We start from the raw sequence: 19,492 nt of genomic DNA, 5'->3' as shown, positions 1-19,492 counted from the left end.
ATTGGGGGGCCCAGAACTGGACACAGCACTCAAGGTGCTGCCCAACCAGTGCCAAGCACAGGGGAAGAATCCTTGCCCTGCTCCTGCTGGCCACACCATTCCTGATCCAGGCCAGGAGCCATTGGCCTTCTTGCCCACCTGGGCACACTGCTGCCTCATGTCCAGCCTGCTGTCCATCAGTCCCTGCAGCTCCCTTTCTGCCTGGCTGCTCTCCAGCCACTCTGTCCCCAGCCTGTAGTGCTGCAGGGCTTGTTGTGGCCAAAGTGCAGGACCCGGCACTTGGACTTGTTAAACCTCACTTTGTTGGATTTGGGCCCTGGATCCAGCCTGTCCAGGGCCCTGTGCAGAGCCCTCCTGCCCTCCAGCAGATCAACACTCCCAGCCAACTTGGTGTCACCACACTTCCCTGAGGCCCCAGAGTGTCCCAATGCTCTCCATGATTCCATGAGGCCTCCCAGTGTCACAATGTCCCTTTGATTCCATGGGACCCCTTGGCGTCACAAAGTCCCTTGGATCCTTGGGCCCTGCAGTGTCACAATGGCACCCTGGTCCCCTAAGGCCCTGCAGTGTCACAATGGCTCCTTGGTTCCATGAGGTCTGGCAGTGCAGCAATGCTCTCCTTGGTTCCACAGTGTCACAATGGCCTTTTGGTCCCAAGGGCCACCACAGCGTCAAACATGTTTCCTTCATGCCAGGAGTCCCTGAGGAGCAGAACTGGCGCCTTGGTTCCACAGGGCCCTGCAGGGTCACAGTGGCCTCTTGGTTCCATGAGGCCTTAGAGTGCCACAATGAATTCCTTGGTGCTGCAGTGTCACAATGGAGCCCTGGTGACACAAGATCCTGCAGCGTCACCAGGGACCCTTGGTTCCATGGGGCACCACAGGGTCACAATTGTTCCCTCAGTTCCCAGAGTCCTTGCAATGGAGCAATGGTCCCTTGATTCCATTGTCCCCAGTCTCTCCCAAGGGTCTCCTTGGTTCCGCAGTGGCACAATGGCCCCATGGTTCCACAAGGCCCTGCAGTATCACAGTGGCCTCTGTGGTTCCAGCAGGACCCAGACTGTCACCATGGACTCCTTGCTTCCATCCAGCCCCACAGTGTCACAATGGCCCCTTGGTTCTGTGCTGCCATGTCGTACACAGTGTCACCATGGTCCTCTTGGTGCCACCAGGCCCCGCAGTGTCACAATGGCCCCTTGCTTCCCCAGGGCCCTGCAGTGTCACAATCATCAGAGAATCAGCCAGGCTGGAAATGACCTTGGAGAGCATCAAGTCCAACCTGGCATCCAACACCACCTTGTCACCCAGACCATGGCACTGAGTGCCACATCCAGTCTTTCCTTAAACACCTCCAGGGACGGTGACTCACCCACCTCCCTGGGCAGCCCATTCCAATGCCCAATCACCCATTGTGTCAAGAATATTTCCAATGTCCAATCTAAATGTCCCCTGGTGCAGCTGAAGGCTGTGTCCTTTTGTCCTGTCACTGTTCCCTGGGAAAAGAGCCCGACCCCCACCTGGCTGCACCCTCCTGTCAAGGAGTTGTAGAGAGTGATGAGGTCTCCCCTGAGCCTCCTCTTCTCCAGGATAAACAACCCCAGCTCCCTCAGCCGCTCCTCACAGGACTTGTGCTCCCCACAGACCCCTCCCCAGCCTGTTGCCCTTCTCTGGACACACTCCAGCCCCTCCATGTCCTTCTTAAATTGGGGGGCCCAGAACTGGACACAGCACTCGAGGTGCTGCCCAAGCAGTGCTGAGCACAGGGGAAGAATCCCTGCCCTGCTCCTGCTGGCCACACCATTCCTGATCCATAGGAGTGCCAGGGGTTGAAGGAGGGAAATTGTGGAGAGGGGGTAGAGACAAAGTTTGATTGATTGTCAGCCATTCAAGGGTCTTGATTTTCATATCTATTCAGACTGCATTAGAAGGTGCTGGGGGTCAATATCAATTGGACATTAGAATGCACTTCTGAAATTTGTCTAGCTAATCAGAGAAGAATTGAAAACTTAAATTATTCCCAGGGGCTTTTCTTGTTCAGGTGTTTCAAACAAATATTTATGAGCTTTTCTCACTGAATTCCTGAACTGAAGAGCTCAAGAAAGAAGAGGCCTCTGGAGTAATAAAACTCATCAGCAACTCCAAGTGGCTGAGGATCGATGCCCATGGGAGCAGCAATGAACAGAAATGGGCACAGCTTTGTGGCTGGCCCAGCTTTGGCATGGGCCCTGGGCCTGGAGCAGGAGCAGCTCTTGAGGGCCCCAAGGCCGGGGCTCTTGTGCTGCCCTGGGCAGATGGGATGGCAGCAGGGGCTGCAGAGCTCTCAGCACCTCAGGCCGAGGGGAGCAGGGCAGCCAGGGAGCCTCCTTTGGCCTTGGCCAAGCACCTTCCCCCATGTCTGGGGCTGAGTCCTGTGGCAGCTGCAGCTGCTGCTGTGCCCTTGGCAGGGGCTGAGGCCGTCGGGCCAGTGCCCAGAGCAGCCTGGCCTGAGCAGAGCTGTGGGGCCAGAGCCAGCTGGGCTGGGCTGGACTCAGAGAGGCCCTTGGTGCTGCCCAGAGCTCAGGGCAGCTGGCAGAGCTTGCAGGGAGCTGGGCCGGGCTCAGAGAGTCTGGCCCAGAAACCATCAGCGTCCATCTCAGCCTGGCTGAGCGTGCAGGGGCAGGACTCAGGCCAGGCCTTGTGCGGTAGGGCCAGCGCCTGTGCAAGGCATTGCAAACAGGCAAGTGGCCCAGAGAGGAGGCTGCTCTGTGCCCTTGGTGGCATGGACAGAGCAGGGAGGAGGCCCAGGACATTTGTCAGTGCCAGCCTCTGTGCCCAGCCCTTGGCAGCCCTGGCTGCTGAGCCCAGCTTTGGCCTGGGCTGAGTTTGGCTGTGGCCCAGCTCCATCCTCCTGCAGGGCTCAGGGCCTGTTCCTGGCCATGGCCAACCCTGGCCGGCCTCTCTGCTGGCCCAGAGGCCGGCAGAGCCCAGGGCAGGGCTGTCTGTGCAGCCCCACAGGTGCCACGGGCTCTGCAGGAGCTGGCAGAGGTTGCCCAGCAGGGAGGCCATGGGGCACAGAGCCCCAAGGCTGCTGTCGGCACCCCGGCACAGGGGCCGTTCCCAGCCGCAATGCTCCTGGCCTGGGCTGGGCCTGCACAGGGGCTGGGGAACCATGGCTGGGCCAGCACAGGGCCACAGAGGGGCCACGCAGCTGCTGCCGGGGCTGACAGCAAGGGCAGGCACACACAAGCAATTGCTGAGCAGGGCCTGCGCTGGCCAGGCCTGACTGTGCCAAAGGCAGAGCTCGGCTGCCCTTGGGGGCTGCAGCAACACTCCAGAGCCCAAAGAGCCTCCATGGCTGTGCTGGAGACCAAGGCTGCAGGAGGGAAATGCAGGGGTGCTGCGGGATGGGGAAGCCATTGAATTCCAGCACACACCTCAGCTCTCTGATGATCCCGGCACCATGCTGGGCCCTGTTTCAGCCAGGAGCAGAGCAGATGTTAATGGGACAGGTGCCCTGAGGGGTTGGCAGGGACCTGCAGCTTGCAAGGTGCTCTGCTCTCCCTCAGGTGCTCTCAGAGAGGTCCATTCCCAGCTGGGCACCTCAGGGCACAAGTGGCACTGCCTCTTCATGGGCACACAACTGATGTCTGCCTGGAAAGGGGCAGAGATTTTATTACCTGTTAGTTTCATAATACTCAGGCAAATCTTTATTATCTGGGTCACTTGATTCCTTTTAAGAAATGGCAAAGTTTTCCCACCAGGAATGGGAATTTCCTGGAAGTTTGCTGATGGCAGGAGAAGAAATATTGATCTTCCCCTCTACTCCTGTCACCAATGATCAGTCTATTATTTCCTCTCCCTCTTCCATCAGGTGTTTCCATCTCTCCTGTTGAAATGGCCATGTCTGACTACATCTCTTCACTAGACCAGCTGGATCCACGTCCTTCCTGCTGCTCTCCAATTTCCCCCTCCGGATGCCCCCTGGTCAGTCAAGTGCCTCTCCACTGACTGGTTTCATGCTTTGAACTTCAGCTAGTGGCCACGTCTTTAAAGTTCAAATAAATATGAATTAAATATCTCATTATGGTTATATCTATCACTAAATTACCTTTTATATGTCTCTGTCTAAAACTGTTAAGAAATCCCTTGGGGATGGGGGACATGTCAGATGCTGCTGGGACATCCCAGAGAGCTGAGGGAAGAGCTGTGATGGTTATTAAACTGTTCAAATGATCAGGTTCTGTTTGATGAAAAGAAACCTTCCTGTGCCTCTGAGTGTCACCAGGCCCTGAGCCCAAAGGACACAAACCTGATGAGTTGTGGTTCCCACTGCAGGGGCTGCACTTGGACCTTGGCTCTGCACAGGAGAGCTCTTCATCCCCTTTCTCTCTTTTCCTCCCTCTGGGCATGGAGAGAGCTCCTGACTTCAGCCTGTGACTCGTGTGTGCAAAGAGCAAATCTGGGCAGAATCGGGGCAGGAGGGTTTGGGGAGACCTTGGGATCTGTGCTGGGCACAGAAGGTGTTTTCCATTGCTCTGAGACTGTCTGCTGTGCAAAGTGGATTTAATATCCAGCAGAGGAATGACTTTTGCATTTGATGGAGCTGTGCCTTTCCTTGGCTTTGCTGGCTGACAAGAAATGAACATCCCTCTGTGTCTCGGGCAGCTCCTTCTCCAAGGAAAGCAGGTGGGAGTTGGAGCTAAGGAGCTGAAACCTGCAGGTGCAGCCTGGGCTGGAGGGAGCTCAGATTTGCACAAGGCTGCTCTGAGTGCCAGGGCTTGGATGGGGGAAATGGTGGGGTGGGGGTAGGGACAGAGTCTGATTGATTGTCAGCCATGGACGGTCTTGATTTTCATATCTATTCCAACTGCATGAGGAGGTACTTGGATTCAGTGTCAATTGGAGATTGCAAATATCAATGAATTAACAAGAAAACAAAACTAAACAGAACCTAAAAATTCTTTTCTCAATGTCTTTTTAAGTATCACTTTGAATACACTACTGAGATCTACTTAACTACAAATTATATGGAAACTGAAATCAAATGATTCCTGGAGGCTTGGCTTGTTCAGGTGTTCTGAATGTTAATGAGCCCTGGGACACTGAATTCCTGCCCTGAAGAGCTGAAGGCTGAACAAGCCTCTGGAGCAGGAAAATTCAGCAGCAGCCTCTGCAAGTTGCTGAGGATGTCAGCAGCCCCCACTGAGGCCATCCCTGCCCAGAGACCGTGGGGGAATGGGCAGACAAGGAGAGCATCCCTGGGGCCAGGGCAGCACAACTCAGAGGCACCAGCGGCTCCAGCTGGGCAATGGAGTGTGGAATGTGGCTGGGAAAGCCCTGCCTGGGCTGGGCCAAGCAGCACAGACAAGCCCTGACCCACATCCACTAAAAAACTCTCTCAATGAGACATTTTAAAGGAATTACAATTGTTTGTGTCCTCTTAGTTGGATGCACTGGAGAAATACCAACAAGAGATTCTCAGGAGCTCTAAACAACAAAACAGGAACTTTACTGGCAACTTTAGAATATCAGAGAAACTTTGGCAAAAGGTGTAATACAACATTCAATCAACAAGAAACACTTCTCATAACATTAACTTGGCTCATTCAACTTCACAAACTTTAAGTCTGTTCCATTTTAAGTTGCTCAAATTTTGCAAGAAGAGGGAATAAGAAAAAGACAAATAAGATTAGAGAAGCACACACAGAGCTTCCAACTCCTGGAATCCAGCAGTGTTCAGATGGAAATTCCAAGAGGATCCAGGGTCAAGATGTGTGCTTGCCTTGTGGTCAGCCTTCAATACCCCTTGGTCTCCCTGGGCCCTTCCCCCAGGTGGGGCTTGGGCTCATTTGGTCCCTCAGGAGCTGGGCTGGGGGCTGCAGAGGTGGCTGTGGAGCATTGCCTGTGCTGTGCCAGGGACTGGCAGCCACTGCTGGGCTGGGATAGAGGCTCTGGGGGGATTGGGGTTCCAGGGCAGGGCAGGGCTGGACCTGCCCCTTCCTCCCCCACACACAAAATGATTCAAGCCAACAATCTCCTCCAGTCTCTCACAGTAAGGCAGTGTTGGAGCAGGAATTCAATTCTGGCCATGGGCACTGGGACAAGAAGGACAGCTCTTTCCCATAGGAAGGAAAGCACAGAGCCCCAGTGTTTGGAAGGCAGGTGAGAGCCTAAGTAGGCCACGGCCAGGCAGACTTCTGAGGAATTGCAGATTTTGTCTGGGATCAGTCTTTCAATTAAGGGAATTTTGAAGGTGGAAACCCAGTCTCAGTCATGGGCAGCTGGCGAAGCAGGACAATTCTTTCCCAAAGGAAGGAAAGCACGGAGCCTTCCCCAGTGTTTTGGGGACAGATGAGAGGTGACCATTGTGAAACCGTTGCCAGCCAGACCTGTTCTGACAATATTCCTATTGGAATAGTCCCTGGATATAAGGAAATTTGGAAGTGAAATCTCAAATCTGGCCAGGGTGCCTGGAGAAGGACAGTTCTTTTCAATAGGAAGGAAAGCACAGAGCCCCAGTGCTTCAACAGCAGATGAGAAGAGACCCTCAACATGTCAAAGGCAGCTGGACCAGTCAGGCAGCCCATGGGAGGCCAAAGCAGCCACACTTGTTCTGTGCTCCCTTGGTTTTGTGGGCCCCACAGTGCCACAATTGTGACTGGTTTCTATGGGGTCCAGGGTCCAGCAGTGTCACAATGGCAAAGTCCTGCAGTGTCACAATGGACCCTTGGTTTGATGGGGTCCCACAATGTCACAGTGGCCCCTAGGTTCCATAAGGCCCTGCAGTTTCACAGTGGTCCCACTTATTCCACGATGCCTTGCAGGGTCACAATGGTCTCCACAGTTCCACAGGCCTCACAACAACATGGGATTCCTCTGTTCCATGACCCCTGCAATGTCACAATGGACCTTTGGACCCTGGGGGTTTGTGTTGTCACAATGGTCTCCTTTGCTCCCTACTGTCACAATGGACCATTGATGACTGGAGGCCCCTCTGTGTCACCCTGGAGCTTTGGTTCCATGCAGCCCTGCGGTGTCACAATGAACCCTTGGTTGAATGGGGTTCCACAATGTCACAATGGTCCCAAGTTTCCATGCAGCCTTGCCATGTCACAATGGTCTCCTTTGGTTCCCAGTGTCACAATGGACCCCTGATGACACGAGGTTCCACAGTGTCACAATGGACCTCTGGTTCCATGCAGCCCTGCAGTGTCACAAAGGCATTTTGGTTTCATGAGGCCCCACAGTATCACAATGGTCCTCTTGGTTCTGAGGGGACCCCCAGGGTCACAATGGTCTCCTTGGTTCCATGAGGCTGTAAATTGTCCTGATGGTGTCTCCATGGTTCCATGAGGCCTTGCAATGTCACAATGGACCTTTGGCACCATTGTGAGACCATGTGGTCTCACAGTGTCACAATGGACCCTTGGTTTGATGGGGCCTCTCAGTGACACAATGATCCCTACATTCCATTGAGCCCCACAGCATCAGTAGGGCCCCCTTGGTTCCATGAGGCCTTGCAATGTCAGAGTGCTCTCCATAATTCAATGAGGCCCCACAGTGTCACAATCGTCCCTTGGTGTCACAGGGCCCCACAGTGTCACAATGGTCCCTTGGTTCCATGGGCCCTGTGCTGCTGCATTCCCCCCTCCCCTTCTCAGGCCGCCCTGCCAGCTGAGAAATGCTCCTTGGGCCTGGGCCTTGGCCAACAGCCCCTGGGTTCAGCTCCTCTGCAGCTCATCACAAACACTGTCTGCTCCAGGCACTGCTGCTGCCCAACCAGCTCCTGCTTTCTGTAGCAGCAGCCCTGGGAACTGGTTTTGTTCCCTCACTGGCACAACATCCCTGTTCTCACACTGCCAAAGAAAGCTCTTGGTGCCCAGTGTGGCCAGGATGAACCATTGCTGGCACTGAAGCCCCTGTCTCAGGGCCCTGCAAACAGCGCTCCAAAAGGAGCCCTTGGAGCTCTCCTGGGCCAGTGACTCCCTCTGAGTGGGGCCTCTCCCAGCCGGGAACTCTCCCGTTTGCTGCACTCGGGGATCCCCAACAACAACGGAGCCTGGGCCGATCCCCCCACTCCTCCAGGCTCAGCCCTTTGCCTGCTGGGGAGATGCCAAAGGATCCACAGGGAGCATTTCCTGCCCTCAGGGGAATTTCTCAGAGGTGCCTTGCACTGACTCTTGGTGTCTGTGTGCACACAGGAGGGCCTGTGCTGGGGAAATGTGGCAGAAATGCTGCTCTCTGAGGGGTTTGAGTGCCGTGGATAGCTGAGTCGGTCAGATATCCAGATGGCAGTAACTAATGCTAAGTCACAAGGTCTAAGCTAAGTTACATGCTGCTAAGAGTTGTTAGTTTGCGAAGTTGTTCTGTTTAATTTATTTATTAGCTAAGTTGAATATTAAATGGTATTCCTCTGTTAAATTGGTAAGTCATTTGTTTTAAGTTTGGTTAAGTAGTGTTAAATGCTGTTCTTTTGCAAAATTATGAAATTGAAGGTATCAGTTAAGGTTAAGGTATAAGTTAAGTCCTGTTAAGTTTGAGCTCTGTTAATTGTTATCCTTGCCCCCACTGTCCTTTTGTGTCACACACACACAGGGACAGTTCTTGGCTCATTTCTGGTTTGATTGCCTGGATTTGGTTTGGTTTTGTGGTTGCTTTGGTTCCTTGGTGTGCCTGAAGTGTCCAGTCAGGAGCGGAGTGACTCTTGCCAAGGAACTTTGTGCTGCTGTCCCTTAATATTAAATCTGGTTTTTGCTGATCCTTTGCTGGGGATTTTTTCAGTGCTCTCAAGACCTCGTTGGTAACAGGGTGAAGGAGCCCTGGCCCAGGCTCTGGCCCTGGGGGACACAGGGACGCTGCTGGGGGCTCCCTGTCCCCCTGTGCCACCCCCAGGGCCCCGGCCCCCCATCCCCGTGTCAGGCTCTGGGGTCGATCTCGTGGAACATCCTCTGGGGGAGGCTGCGGCGCCAGGGGCGGGGGGACCGGGGGGACAGGGGAACCCACTGTGCACGAGCAGGGTTGGACTGCTCTGGGGGGAACTGTGAGAGGGACGGGGCAGAGTGACCTCCCCAGTGACCTCACACAGCCCCTGTGATGTCACACAGCCTCCTGTGATGTCACACAGTCACCTGTGTTGTTGCACAGCTGCTCTGTGATGTCACAGAAAACTCCAATGTCAGAGTTTGTTCTTTGATGTCACAGCCTGCTCTAAGATGTTACACAGCCACCCAGTGATGTCACAACCCACTCCCTCATGTCCCAGAGCTACCCTCTATGATGGCAGGATCTGCTCTATGGCCTCATACTAGGATGTCACAAACAGCTCTGTGAGGTCACAATCCCCTCAGTGATGCCACTAAACCCTCTCTGGGATGTCATACTGCCACTCTGTAATGTCACAGCACACACTTTGACCTCACAACCTGCACTATGATGTCATACAGCCATGCCATGATGTCACAGCCTGCTCTGTGATGTCACACAGACCCCTCTATGATGCTGCAGCTGCTCAGTGACCTCACACAACAAACTCTGTGACATCATAGCCCAATCAGTGACCTCACACAGCCCACTCTGTGCTGTCACACAGCCACTTGCTGACATCACAGCTGCTCTGTGCCTCCATGACACAGCCACACAGGAGCTGCTGTGACACAGCCCCCTCTGGGACATGCCACAGCCCCTGCCAGTGCTGAGCCCCTGGGAGCTCAGTCTGTGCCCTGCTGGTGTCCCTGAAGGGCCCTGGCAGTGCCCCAGCCCTGCTGGGCTGTGCACAGGAGCTGCTCCTGGCCAGAGCTGTCTCTCTGCAGCTCTGCTGCCCTTGCCAGGAGCTGCCTCTGGTCCAGGAGCCCGGCCCAGCTCAGCAGCACAGACACAGCACCAGGACTGTAATGACCCTCTGGGGCTTTGGTGCCCTTTGCATCAGACTCATCAGTGCCTCAGAGTGTGGTCAAGGAACTACTCAGGGACTCAAAAAGTGGGTGAAACACTGAAGTTTCTCATACTTTAAATAGATCCTTCTGAGGGACAGGACTGAGAAAGTGTCCCCAGGTTCCTCGTAGAGCAGAACACTGGTGGCAGTGATGACAGGTGGGGACAAGCAAGGCAAAGGTGTCTCTGGTGCTGAGCAAACCTGCGCCTCTGTCCCTGCAGGCTGTCGGCACCCCCCCGGCTGCCCCACCTGGCTGGGCCCTTCCTTTGCTGACAGCTCTGCCTCCTGCCTGCCTCTGCCTGCCCACACAAAGCCTTGGGCTGCTCCAGGCTCCTGCTGGGGGACGTGCTGCACCACAGCCCTGCCCTGCCAGGGAAATTGCTTTCTCCTGGTGTCCACTCTGGGCCTCCCCAGCTGCCCTTGGTGCTATTATGTCTTCTTCAGGCTCATTCCTACTAGGAAGAATAGCTCCAGCCTCTCTGAAACCACCCTTCAATCCCTCCCAGGATATTCCTATTCTGTCCTCAGTCTCCACACCACTGACCCCAGAGCCACAGCCTCCACCTGCTGTTTTTGTGATGAGGCCTCCAAACCCCATCTTGGGAGATTTTTGGGTCCTCTCCAAGGTCTGTGAAAAAGGAAAAAGAGTGGTCAAAGGTATTTTCTCCCAAATCTTGCAGTGACAGAACAAGGGTCAATGTCAATAAACTGAATTAGAGTGGATTTGCATTTGTCAGAAGGAGGAAATAATTTACAATGATGAGAGTGGAACAAAATTGCAACTCTTTTACCAGAGAAGTGGATGCCCCATCCCAGGAATTGTCCAAGATCAGGAGCTTTGTGCAACCTGACCCCGTGAAACCCCCTGCCCTCCCTAGTGACAGAATTCCTGTAGTGTGGGTTCTCTGATGTGCTGGATGCCCTCACAACGCTTCTGGCCAGAATGTCTGCTGAGGGCAGCCAGGCTGCTGCAGCGGCAGTGACCTCACAGCCATCACCATGGCAGCCCTGTCCCCTGGGCCTGGCTCTGCCCTTTGCTCTGCCCCTGCCTTGTCTCTGCTGGCATGAAGAGTTTTGTCATTAATATCTTGTCCCCAAGGTGCTGGGGCCAATGGCTTCCCAGTCAGGCTCCTGGAGCAGAAGTGGCTTTTCAGAGGCCAGCCAGGAATGAGCCCTGAGGCAGCAGCTCTGCAGTGGTGGCCACCAGGCCAGGCTGCCAAGGGAGGCTTCTGGCCATGGCCTGCAAGCAGCTGCTGCTGCCAAGGTGCCTTTGGTGCCTCAGGCTCTCCCAGGCACAGCTCCCAGCACGGCATTCTGCCCTTGTGCCCGAGGCCTTCCCTGTGCTGGGGCCGGCCTGGGGCTTTTCCTGCAGCGGGACCTGGCCTGCTGATGGCACAGGAAAGGCAGTTCCTGCTGGAGCAGGAGGCTCTGCCTGCAATGGGCTCCAACAACTCCAGCAGGGCCCTGTTGACTTCAAAATTGCTTCCTAGAGCACAATATTCTAATAATTGTTATAGTTCCTGTACTGTGGAGTAAATAACTGTGCTAGTGATCTTTCCATATGATCATGATCAGAATCAATCAGAGGTGTATTTATACTAATTTATCTGGTATTCTATCATTAATCCTGTAGGACAAATTGTGTTAAAGTTCAATTTCACCTGTCCAATGCTTTCGACCTTTGACAAAGTCAGGGGCAGGAATGTGATCCAGCCGCTGCCAGTCTCCTCTCTTAGATAGAATTTGAGGGTCCTACAGGGCTTTGAGGATCCATGGTGGCTGTTGGCTGTCATTTCTCCACCTCATGTCTCAGCAGGAGTTTCTCCAAGAAAGAAATAAAGCTTTTGCCTGAAGCTCCCACTGTGCCCATGACAGGAACCCCTGTGAGTATCTGGGACATCCCGGCTCTTTGGCAGCCTGGGGACTCCTGGGATGTCACCGTGGAGCCCCTGTGAGTGCCTGTGACAGATCGGTGCCTTTGCAGCCCAAAGTGCCCTGGGATGTCAGCATGGAATGGCTGTGACTGCCTCTGACCACAGGGCTCTTTACCATTCCCCAGAAAGCCCTTGGAGGTCTCCATGGAGCCCCTGTCTCTGTGTGGGACATTCCAGCTCTGGAACAGCCTGGAGACTCTTGGAATGTCCCCATGGAGCCCCTGTGAGGGCCTGTGACAAATCTGAACCTTAGCAGGCAACCATCACCAGCCCCCTGTTGCTATGCTCGGTTTCCATGGTAACCATCACCAGACCTCCTGTTGCTATGCTCAGTCCCTTGGCAACTCATGGAGACCCCATGCCAGGGGTGGTTGCCATGGCTACCAGGGCTGGCACCAGCTGGGATGCTCGGTTTCCACCTGCTGGGCTTCAGGAATGCGATTCCCCAGTTTTCTGCCCCCACTAAAACTGCGCTGCCCTCGCTGCCCTCCCACCTCCCATGAAAAGCACAAGAGGCGAAGATGCTGGGCCGGGATAAGAACAATTTATTTGGAACAGCAACGAGATAAGGAACAAATGGAACGGAAATAATATTGATAACAGAAGGGATAAATAAAAATGTTTACAGGGAAAATTAAAACACAACTCACTGGGTCTGCCTGGCCACAATTTCCCCTGCCTGGAAAGGAGACCCTTCTCCTCACTGAGGGAAAGAGAGACTCCCTTTCCTGCCCCTGGCAATGACCTGAGGTGGGAGTGAATGTAATGACATGTCGATGGCCAGACCATGATGTTTTTCAATCCCACATCATGTCATCGGCAGTGGCAGGAAAAGGGACAGGTGTCTTCCCAGCATGGATCACAGGGAACATGGATTACCAGGAGTCTTCTTAATGTGGGCCCTCTAAAGGGAGATGAAGCTGGCGCGTGCATGAAGATCTTCCTGCAGCTGGGGCATTTGCAGGGCTTCCCTCACTGGTGGCTCCGTTGGTGTCTGATCAAGTGAGAGCTGGTGGTGAAGCTCTTCCCACACTGGGAACACTCGTAGGGCCTCTCCCCAGTGTGGATGCGTTGGTGCCTGATGAGGGTGGAGCTGCAGCTGAAGCCCTTCCCACACTCCCCACACTCGTAGGCCCATTCCCCAGTGTGGATCATCTGGTGGCAGATCAGGTGGTTACTCTTGCTGAAGCACTTCCCACACTCCAAGCACTTGTAGGGCTTCTCCCCATCATGAAGCTGCTCAGGGACCACCAGCTCTGAGCTCTGGCTGAAGCTCTGTCCAGCTTCCTGGCTCAGGATGGGTCTTTCCTCCTCAGAGCACCATGGGCTGGGTTTTGAGCCCCTCCTCCTGTGGAAACTTTGGGGCTTTTCCTCCACGTTGGAATTCTGCACCATGGAGCCACTTAAAATGGCCTCTTCCACGAGATTCTTCTGTGGGGATTTGTCCTCCCTGGTCTCCATCCTCAGCTTCTTCCCTGGGGGAGGAAGGACAAGGAGAGGATGGGATTTGCCTCCGTGCCACAGGGAAGGGGAAGGAGATCCCCCCAGAGCATCCCCGGCAGGATCGGGTTGGCAGCAGGGCTGTCCTGCAGCCAGGGGCTGTGCTGGGCTGGGAGATGGAGCAGGAGAGAGGGGGAAAGGGGCACTGACTTCCTCCTCACCTGCCTGGGGCTCCTGGGGCATCTTCCTCTTCCTCACAGCCTCCTTCTTCATCTAGTGAAGGTTTCAGGATGGGAAATCCTGCTTTGGGAGGAAAACAAGGGATGAGCACACGAAATTTTATACTGGATTGAAGGCAAAGCTGGGGAAGAGTCCAATTCAGAATTACGATTTAATAAGAAAATTTCAATCAAGGCAATGATACAGATGCAAAGCCTTAAACTGACAGAGTCAGGATATAACCTGACACCCTGTTGCTCAGGGTGGTGGCAGCAGTCCCATTAAATGGTGGCTGCAGTCCTGTTGGAGTGATGAACGTGATTCTGTCCAAGCAGTGATCCTGTAGAATGGTCTGGTCTTCCTCTGGAGGTCCAGTGGTGGTTCTGGAGCTCTTGTCCTCTGCGAATCCAGCAGGCAAGCTGCTCCTGGTGTTGCAAGGCTCAGCTTATATCCAGGTAGGAATGCTTGGATCCTCCCCCTGGGCGGAGCATCCCACAATGGGATGATGGAATTTTATCAGTCCTGCAGTGACACTCAATGGCCCATTCGCAGAAGATATCTCCCCTGGAGGGTGTTATCAGGGCTGAGTCATGGAAGAGATAAAGAACACTGCCCCGCCTGTTTATAGCAGTTGATGAAGATGGGCATTGAAAACATGCATTGGGTTCCATCTTACATTGCAACCTGAAACAGTGGGGTAATCCATGCTCAGGGGGTGAACACCACCCCCCTTACCCAAACTGGCTCAGGTGTAAAACCCCCACCATGGGAAGGCCACACACACAGGGGACAATGTCACACTTGGACCACTCCAGGGGAGATCTCTGTCCCTCTCAGTCCCTGGCTGTCCCCTCTTTTCTTTTTCACAGGCCGGGGGCTTTGCCAAATCTAAGAATAATTTTTTTTCTTTGTGCCTGTCACCTTTGTGACATCTACACAGAGCTTTCCCTTCCTTTTCATACTCTTTTCATAAAAGAGTTATCGCAATGTATTTGGCCGAATTTCCATTTTTCTTTTATCAGAATGTGCCAGCAGCTGAGCTTGAGCTTTGCAGGACCAATGGATTTTGGAATTGCCACAGAATTGCTTCTACTGTCAGTTTATTAAATTTTGCGATTTGTTCTCGTTTCCACCACAAGTTACTTGTGGGAAGAGCAAATTCAAGGCATTTTCTGTAGGGTTAAGTTTGATTTTTGTCAAGAAACAACTTCACTTTGTCCTGTGTCCAGGGAATGCTCAAGGGGTCACTGAGCCTGTCACACTGGGGGATGCTTGAGAGGGGCTTGGGTGGGGCTGTCCCCATCCCTGTCACCCCAGGCCATTCCCCAGGGGTGTGTCTGTCCCTGTCACCCCAGGCCATTCCCCAGGGGTGTCTCTGTCACCCCAGGCCATTCCCCAGGGGTCTCCATCATTCTCACCCAGGGAATGCCTGGGGGGTCTCCCTCCCTCTCACCCCTGTGCCAGGGGGTGCTCGGCGCAGTCTCTGTCCCTCTCAGCCCAGGGGATGCTCGGGGCTCTCTGTCCCCTTGCCCTGTGGGATGCTCGGAGGGTCTCCATCCCTCTGGCCTCAGGCAATGCCTGTGCAGGGCTGGGCACCAGGGGCTCTGTGTCCCTCTCACCGCTGAGGCTGCTCGGGGCTGGGGGGGCTCTGCCACCTTCTCACCCCTGGGGAGGCCGGGGGGGTCTCTGTCCCTCTCAGCCCTGCTGTGACCCCACCCAAACATTATCGGGGTCACAGGGACAGAGACACCCCCAAAGCCCCAGAAGGGCTGAATCTGGGATTTGGTTTGGGGCTGAGGATTTAGGAAAGGGCTGGAATTGGGGCTGGGATGGGAGTTGGGCCTGAGATTTGGATTAGAGCTGGGATTGGGGTTAAGGCCAGACATGGGATTGGCTTTAGGGCTGGGGTTGGGATTGGGTCTGGGGCTAGATGAGTCTGGGACTAGGATGTGATTTAATACAGAACTGTGAGTGTGTCTAAATGTGGAGTGAGATTGAGACCAGGATCAGGGTCAGGTTTGGGACTGAGCTCACCCAGAGCAGGACAGGGTGGATGTCACTGTGGGAAGGTTTAGGGAAAATCCTCTTTTGGGGAAAAACAAGGTATGAATGCCTTTTTTTGGGGATTCCTCTTGCCCATCTCTGGAAGTTACCTGATGTCCAAAAATCAAGAGTGAATAAAAAAATCCACCAGGAGTGTCCTATGTCCAGTCTCATCCCTCTGGAGTTCTTGTGGTCCCCCGTCTCAGGGCTGTTAAGGATCCTCAAGGGTCCTGGGGATCCCCTCTCTCCAGGGTCCTGCTTTTGGATTCTGGGAGGATTTGGAATCCCAGGGTCCCCCTCTCCAGCCTCCCCTCAATCCAGCCACTTGGGCTTCCCCCTTCTTTTCACCACCCTGTCCTGGTTTAGGGCAAATTTGGTTGAAAACCTCCAAAAGGGGTTTCCTCTAGAATGCATATTCAGCAGCCCCACCCTCAGCCAGTTGGGCAAAATTTTTCCTTGGAGAAAAGCTGAAAAAACTTTCTTTAACAGCCAAAGCATTCACCACCACAAAAATTGAACAATATTAAGCAATAAAACCTCCTGCTGCTCCAAAAGAGAAGACAAACTCCACAAGTCTCTCCTTGGGCTGTAGCTCAGCTCACTCAGTCTCTTATCAGTCTCTTATCAGTCTCTTATCAGTCCCTCCAGCGCTAGAAATGCCGCGGCCCAGGCCAGGCCCAGTGGGCCACAGGTGCGAGCTGCTGGTGGTGTTCTGTGTGTTCAGTGCAGAGCAGGTTCAAACAGCACCAAAGAAAAAGAAAAATAACAGTCCAGGCAACTTCTCTGCCTCAGAGAGCTAAGAACTAACTAAAAGCAAAGGAGAGCTCTGTCCCACCCTCTGTCCATTCAGGAGCCGGAATGTGGAGGAGTGAGTGCAGTATGTGAAAACAAACTTCAGCTTCTTCCTCCTCCCCTTGGCTCTCAGAACCAGCCTTAAAGGTGCAGAACTCATTTCTGGGCTAAACGGACCGATGGGGCACGAGCATCATGAAGTCACCCCAGGACACGCCCCTGTCAGGGTCAGGGGTCCCGTCCCCGCCTCATCTCTGGGCTGCTGGGGGTGCCCCAGCTCCGGTATCGCCCCTTCCCCTCTCCCCGCCCCGGGGGTCCCCCATTCCACAGCCTCGGCTCTCACGGGGATCCCCAAAACCAATGTCCCACCCCGTCAGTACCGGGCCATCCCCACATGGACCCCCCGGGACCCTCTGGAGGGGCGATCGCGGCTCCTCTGCCCCCGAAAAAGCTCCTCTTAGGGAGCCCGGAGATATCTGGGGCTCGCGTCTGGGATCTGCCGGCTCCGAACACTCTCCAAAAAAATCCTCCCGGAAATCCCTGGCTGGAGTTATTTGGGAATTTAGCTACTTGAGCTGGGCTTCTTGTAGGACTTTTAGCAGACTTGTGTTCCTCACCTTTGAGTAAATGAACTTTGTCAGTCACACTGATATCATTTGCTCCCTCTTCTCCAGTGATTTTAACAAACTTTTCAAGGAAGGACAACAAAATATTTTCTTTTTCACTGACCACCCACAACAGCCATTTTCCTCATCTGTTCTTCCATATGTTCCCCAGGAGGAAGGAGGGACTGTGTCCAAGTTTCCAAGAGTTCTTCCAAAAAAACCACAACCTCCTCAGAGGGAACCATGCTGTTGTCAAAGGCACCTGGGGTGAGACAAGTGTGCCCTAAACTCACTGTGCAAAAATAATGTCACAATCTGGTTACGCAAATTGTTGGAGAAATGCCTCTGCCCCAGGTAAGGTGCTAACGAGACCAAATCTAAAGTGGATTTTATTGAACAATAAATGTGAGGCAGAGAGAGAGATGGAAAGGAAGAGAAACGAGGGGACAGCCAGGGACTGAGAGGGACAGAGATCTCCCCTGGAGTGGTCCAAGTGTGACATTGTCCCCTGTGTGTGTGGCCTTCCAAGGGTGGGGGTTTTACACCTGAGCCAGTTTGGGTAAGGGGGGTGGTGTTCACCCCCTGAGCAGGGATTACCCCACTGTTTCAGGTTGCAATGTAAGATGGAACCCAATGCATGTTTTCAATCCCCATCTTCATCAACTGCTATAAACAGGTGGGGCAGTGTTCTTTATCTCTTCCATGACTCAGCCCTGATAACGCCCTCCACGGGAGATATCTTCTGAGAATGGGCCATTGCGTGTCACTGCAGGACTGATAAAATTCCATCATCCCATTGTGGGATGCTCCGCCCAGGGGGAGGATCCAGGCATTCCTACCTGGATATAAGCTGAGCCTTGCAACACCAGGAGCAGCTTGCCTGCTGGATTCCCAGAGGACAAGAGCTCCAGAACCACCACTGGACCTCCAGAGGAAGACCAGACCCTTCTACAGGATCACTGCTTGGACAGAATCATGTTCATCACTCCAACAGGACTGCAGCCACCATTTAATGGGACTGCTGCCACCACCCTGAGCAACAGGGTGTCAGGTTATATCCTGACTCTGTCAGTTTAAGGCTTTGCATCTGTATCATTGCCTTGATTGAAATTTTCTTATTAAATCGTAATTCTGAATTGGACTCTCCCCCAGCTTTGCCTTCAATCCAGTATAAAATTTCGTGTGCTCATCCCTTGTTTTCCTCCCAAAGCAGGATTTCCCATCCTGAAACCTTCACTAGATGAAGAAGGAGGCTGTGAGGAAGAGGAAGATGCCCCAGGAGCCCCAGGCAGGTGAGGAGGAAGTCAGTGCTCCTTTCCCCCTCTCTCCTGCTCCATCTCCCAGCCCAGCACAGCCCCCGGCTGCAGGACAGCCCTGCTGCCAACCCCATCTTGCCGGGGATGCTCTGGGGGGATCTCCTTCCCCTTCCCTGTGGCACGGAGGCAAATCCCATCCTCTCCTTGTCCTTTCTCCCCCAGGGAAGAAGCTGAGGATGGAGACCAGGGAGGACAAATCCCCACAGAAGAATCTCGTGGAAGAGGCCATTTTAAGTGGCTCCACAGTGCAGAATTCCAACGTGGAGGAAAAGCCCCAGAGTTTCCACAGGAGGAGGGGCTCAAAACCCAGCCCATGGTGCTCTGAGGAGGAAAGACCCATCCTGAGCCAGGAAGCTGGACAGAGCTTCAGCCAGAGCTCAGAGCTGGTGGTCCCTGAGCAGCTTCATGATGGGGAGAAGTCCTACAAGTGCTTGGAATGTGGGAAGTGCTTCAGCAAGAGTAACCACCTGATCTGCCACCAGATGATCCACACTGGGGAATGGGCCTACGAGTGTGGGGAGTGTGGGAAGGGCTTCAGCTGCAGCTCTGCCCTCATCAGGCACCAACGCATCCACACTGGGGAGAGGCCCTACGAGTGTCCCCAGTGCCCGAAGAGGTTTCGGACCAGGTCTAATCTCCTCTGCCACTCGCGGATTCATACCGAGGAGAGGCCTTTCTGCTGCCCTGACTGTGGGAAGGGCTTCAAGCAAAACTCCACCCTTGTCACCCACCAGCGCATCCACACTGGGGAGAGGCCCTACGAGTGTTCCCAGTGTGGGAAGAGCTTCACCACCAGCTCTCACTTGACCAGACACCAACGGAGCCACCAGTGAGGGAAGCCCTGCAAATGCCCCAGCTGCAGGAAGATCTTCATGCACGCGCCAGCTTCATCTCCCTTTAGAGGGCCCACATTAAGAAGACTCCTGGTAATCCATGTTGCCTGTGATCCATGCTGGGAAGACACCTGTCCCTTTTCCTGCCTGATGACATGATGTGGGATTGAAAAACATGATGGTCTGGCCATCGACATGTTATTACATTCACTCCCACCTCAGGTCATTGCCAGGGGCAGGAAAGGGAGTCCCTCTTTTCCTCAGTGAGGAGAAGGGTCTCCTTTCCAGGCAGGGGAAATTGTGGCCAGGCAGACCCAGTGAGTTGTGTTTTAATTTTCCCTGTAAACAGTTTTATTTGTCCCTTCTCTTATCAATACTGTTTCCGTTCCATTTGTTCCTTA

General features: G+C 53.9%; 1 protein-coding gene across 1 annotated transcript in view; it reads left to right on the top strand.

Annotated features, from left to right (window-relative positions):
• The first annotated feature begins 18,434 nt into the window (after positions 1–18,434).
• The window catches only part of LOC118700584 (zinc finger protein 883-like), a 73,186-nt gene continuing 72,128 nt past the window's right edge, over positions 18,435–19,492 (top strand). The window contains 2 exon segments of the mRNA XM_054518019.1: positions 18,435–18,685; positions 18,818–19,116. Coding sequence (XP_054373994.1) covers positions 18,435–18,685; positions 18,818–19,116 — 550 coding nt within the window.

Source organism: Molothrus ater, chromosome 31 (assembly GCF_012460135.2).
Source record: "Molothrus ater isolate BHLD 08-10-18 breed brown headed cowbird chromosome 31, BPBGC_Mater_1.1, whole genome shotgun sequence".
Lineage (NCBI taxonomy): Eukaryota > Metazoa > Chordata > Aves > Passeriformes > Icteridae > Molothrus > Molothrus ater.
Note: the sequence above shows the minus strand (reverse complement) of the source record. Positions and strands in the feature narration are given on the sequence as shown.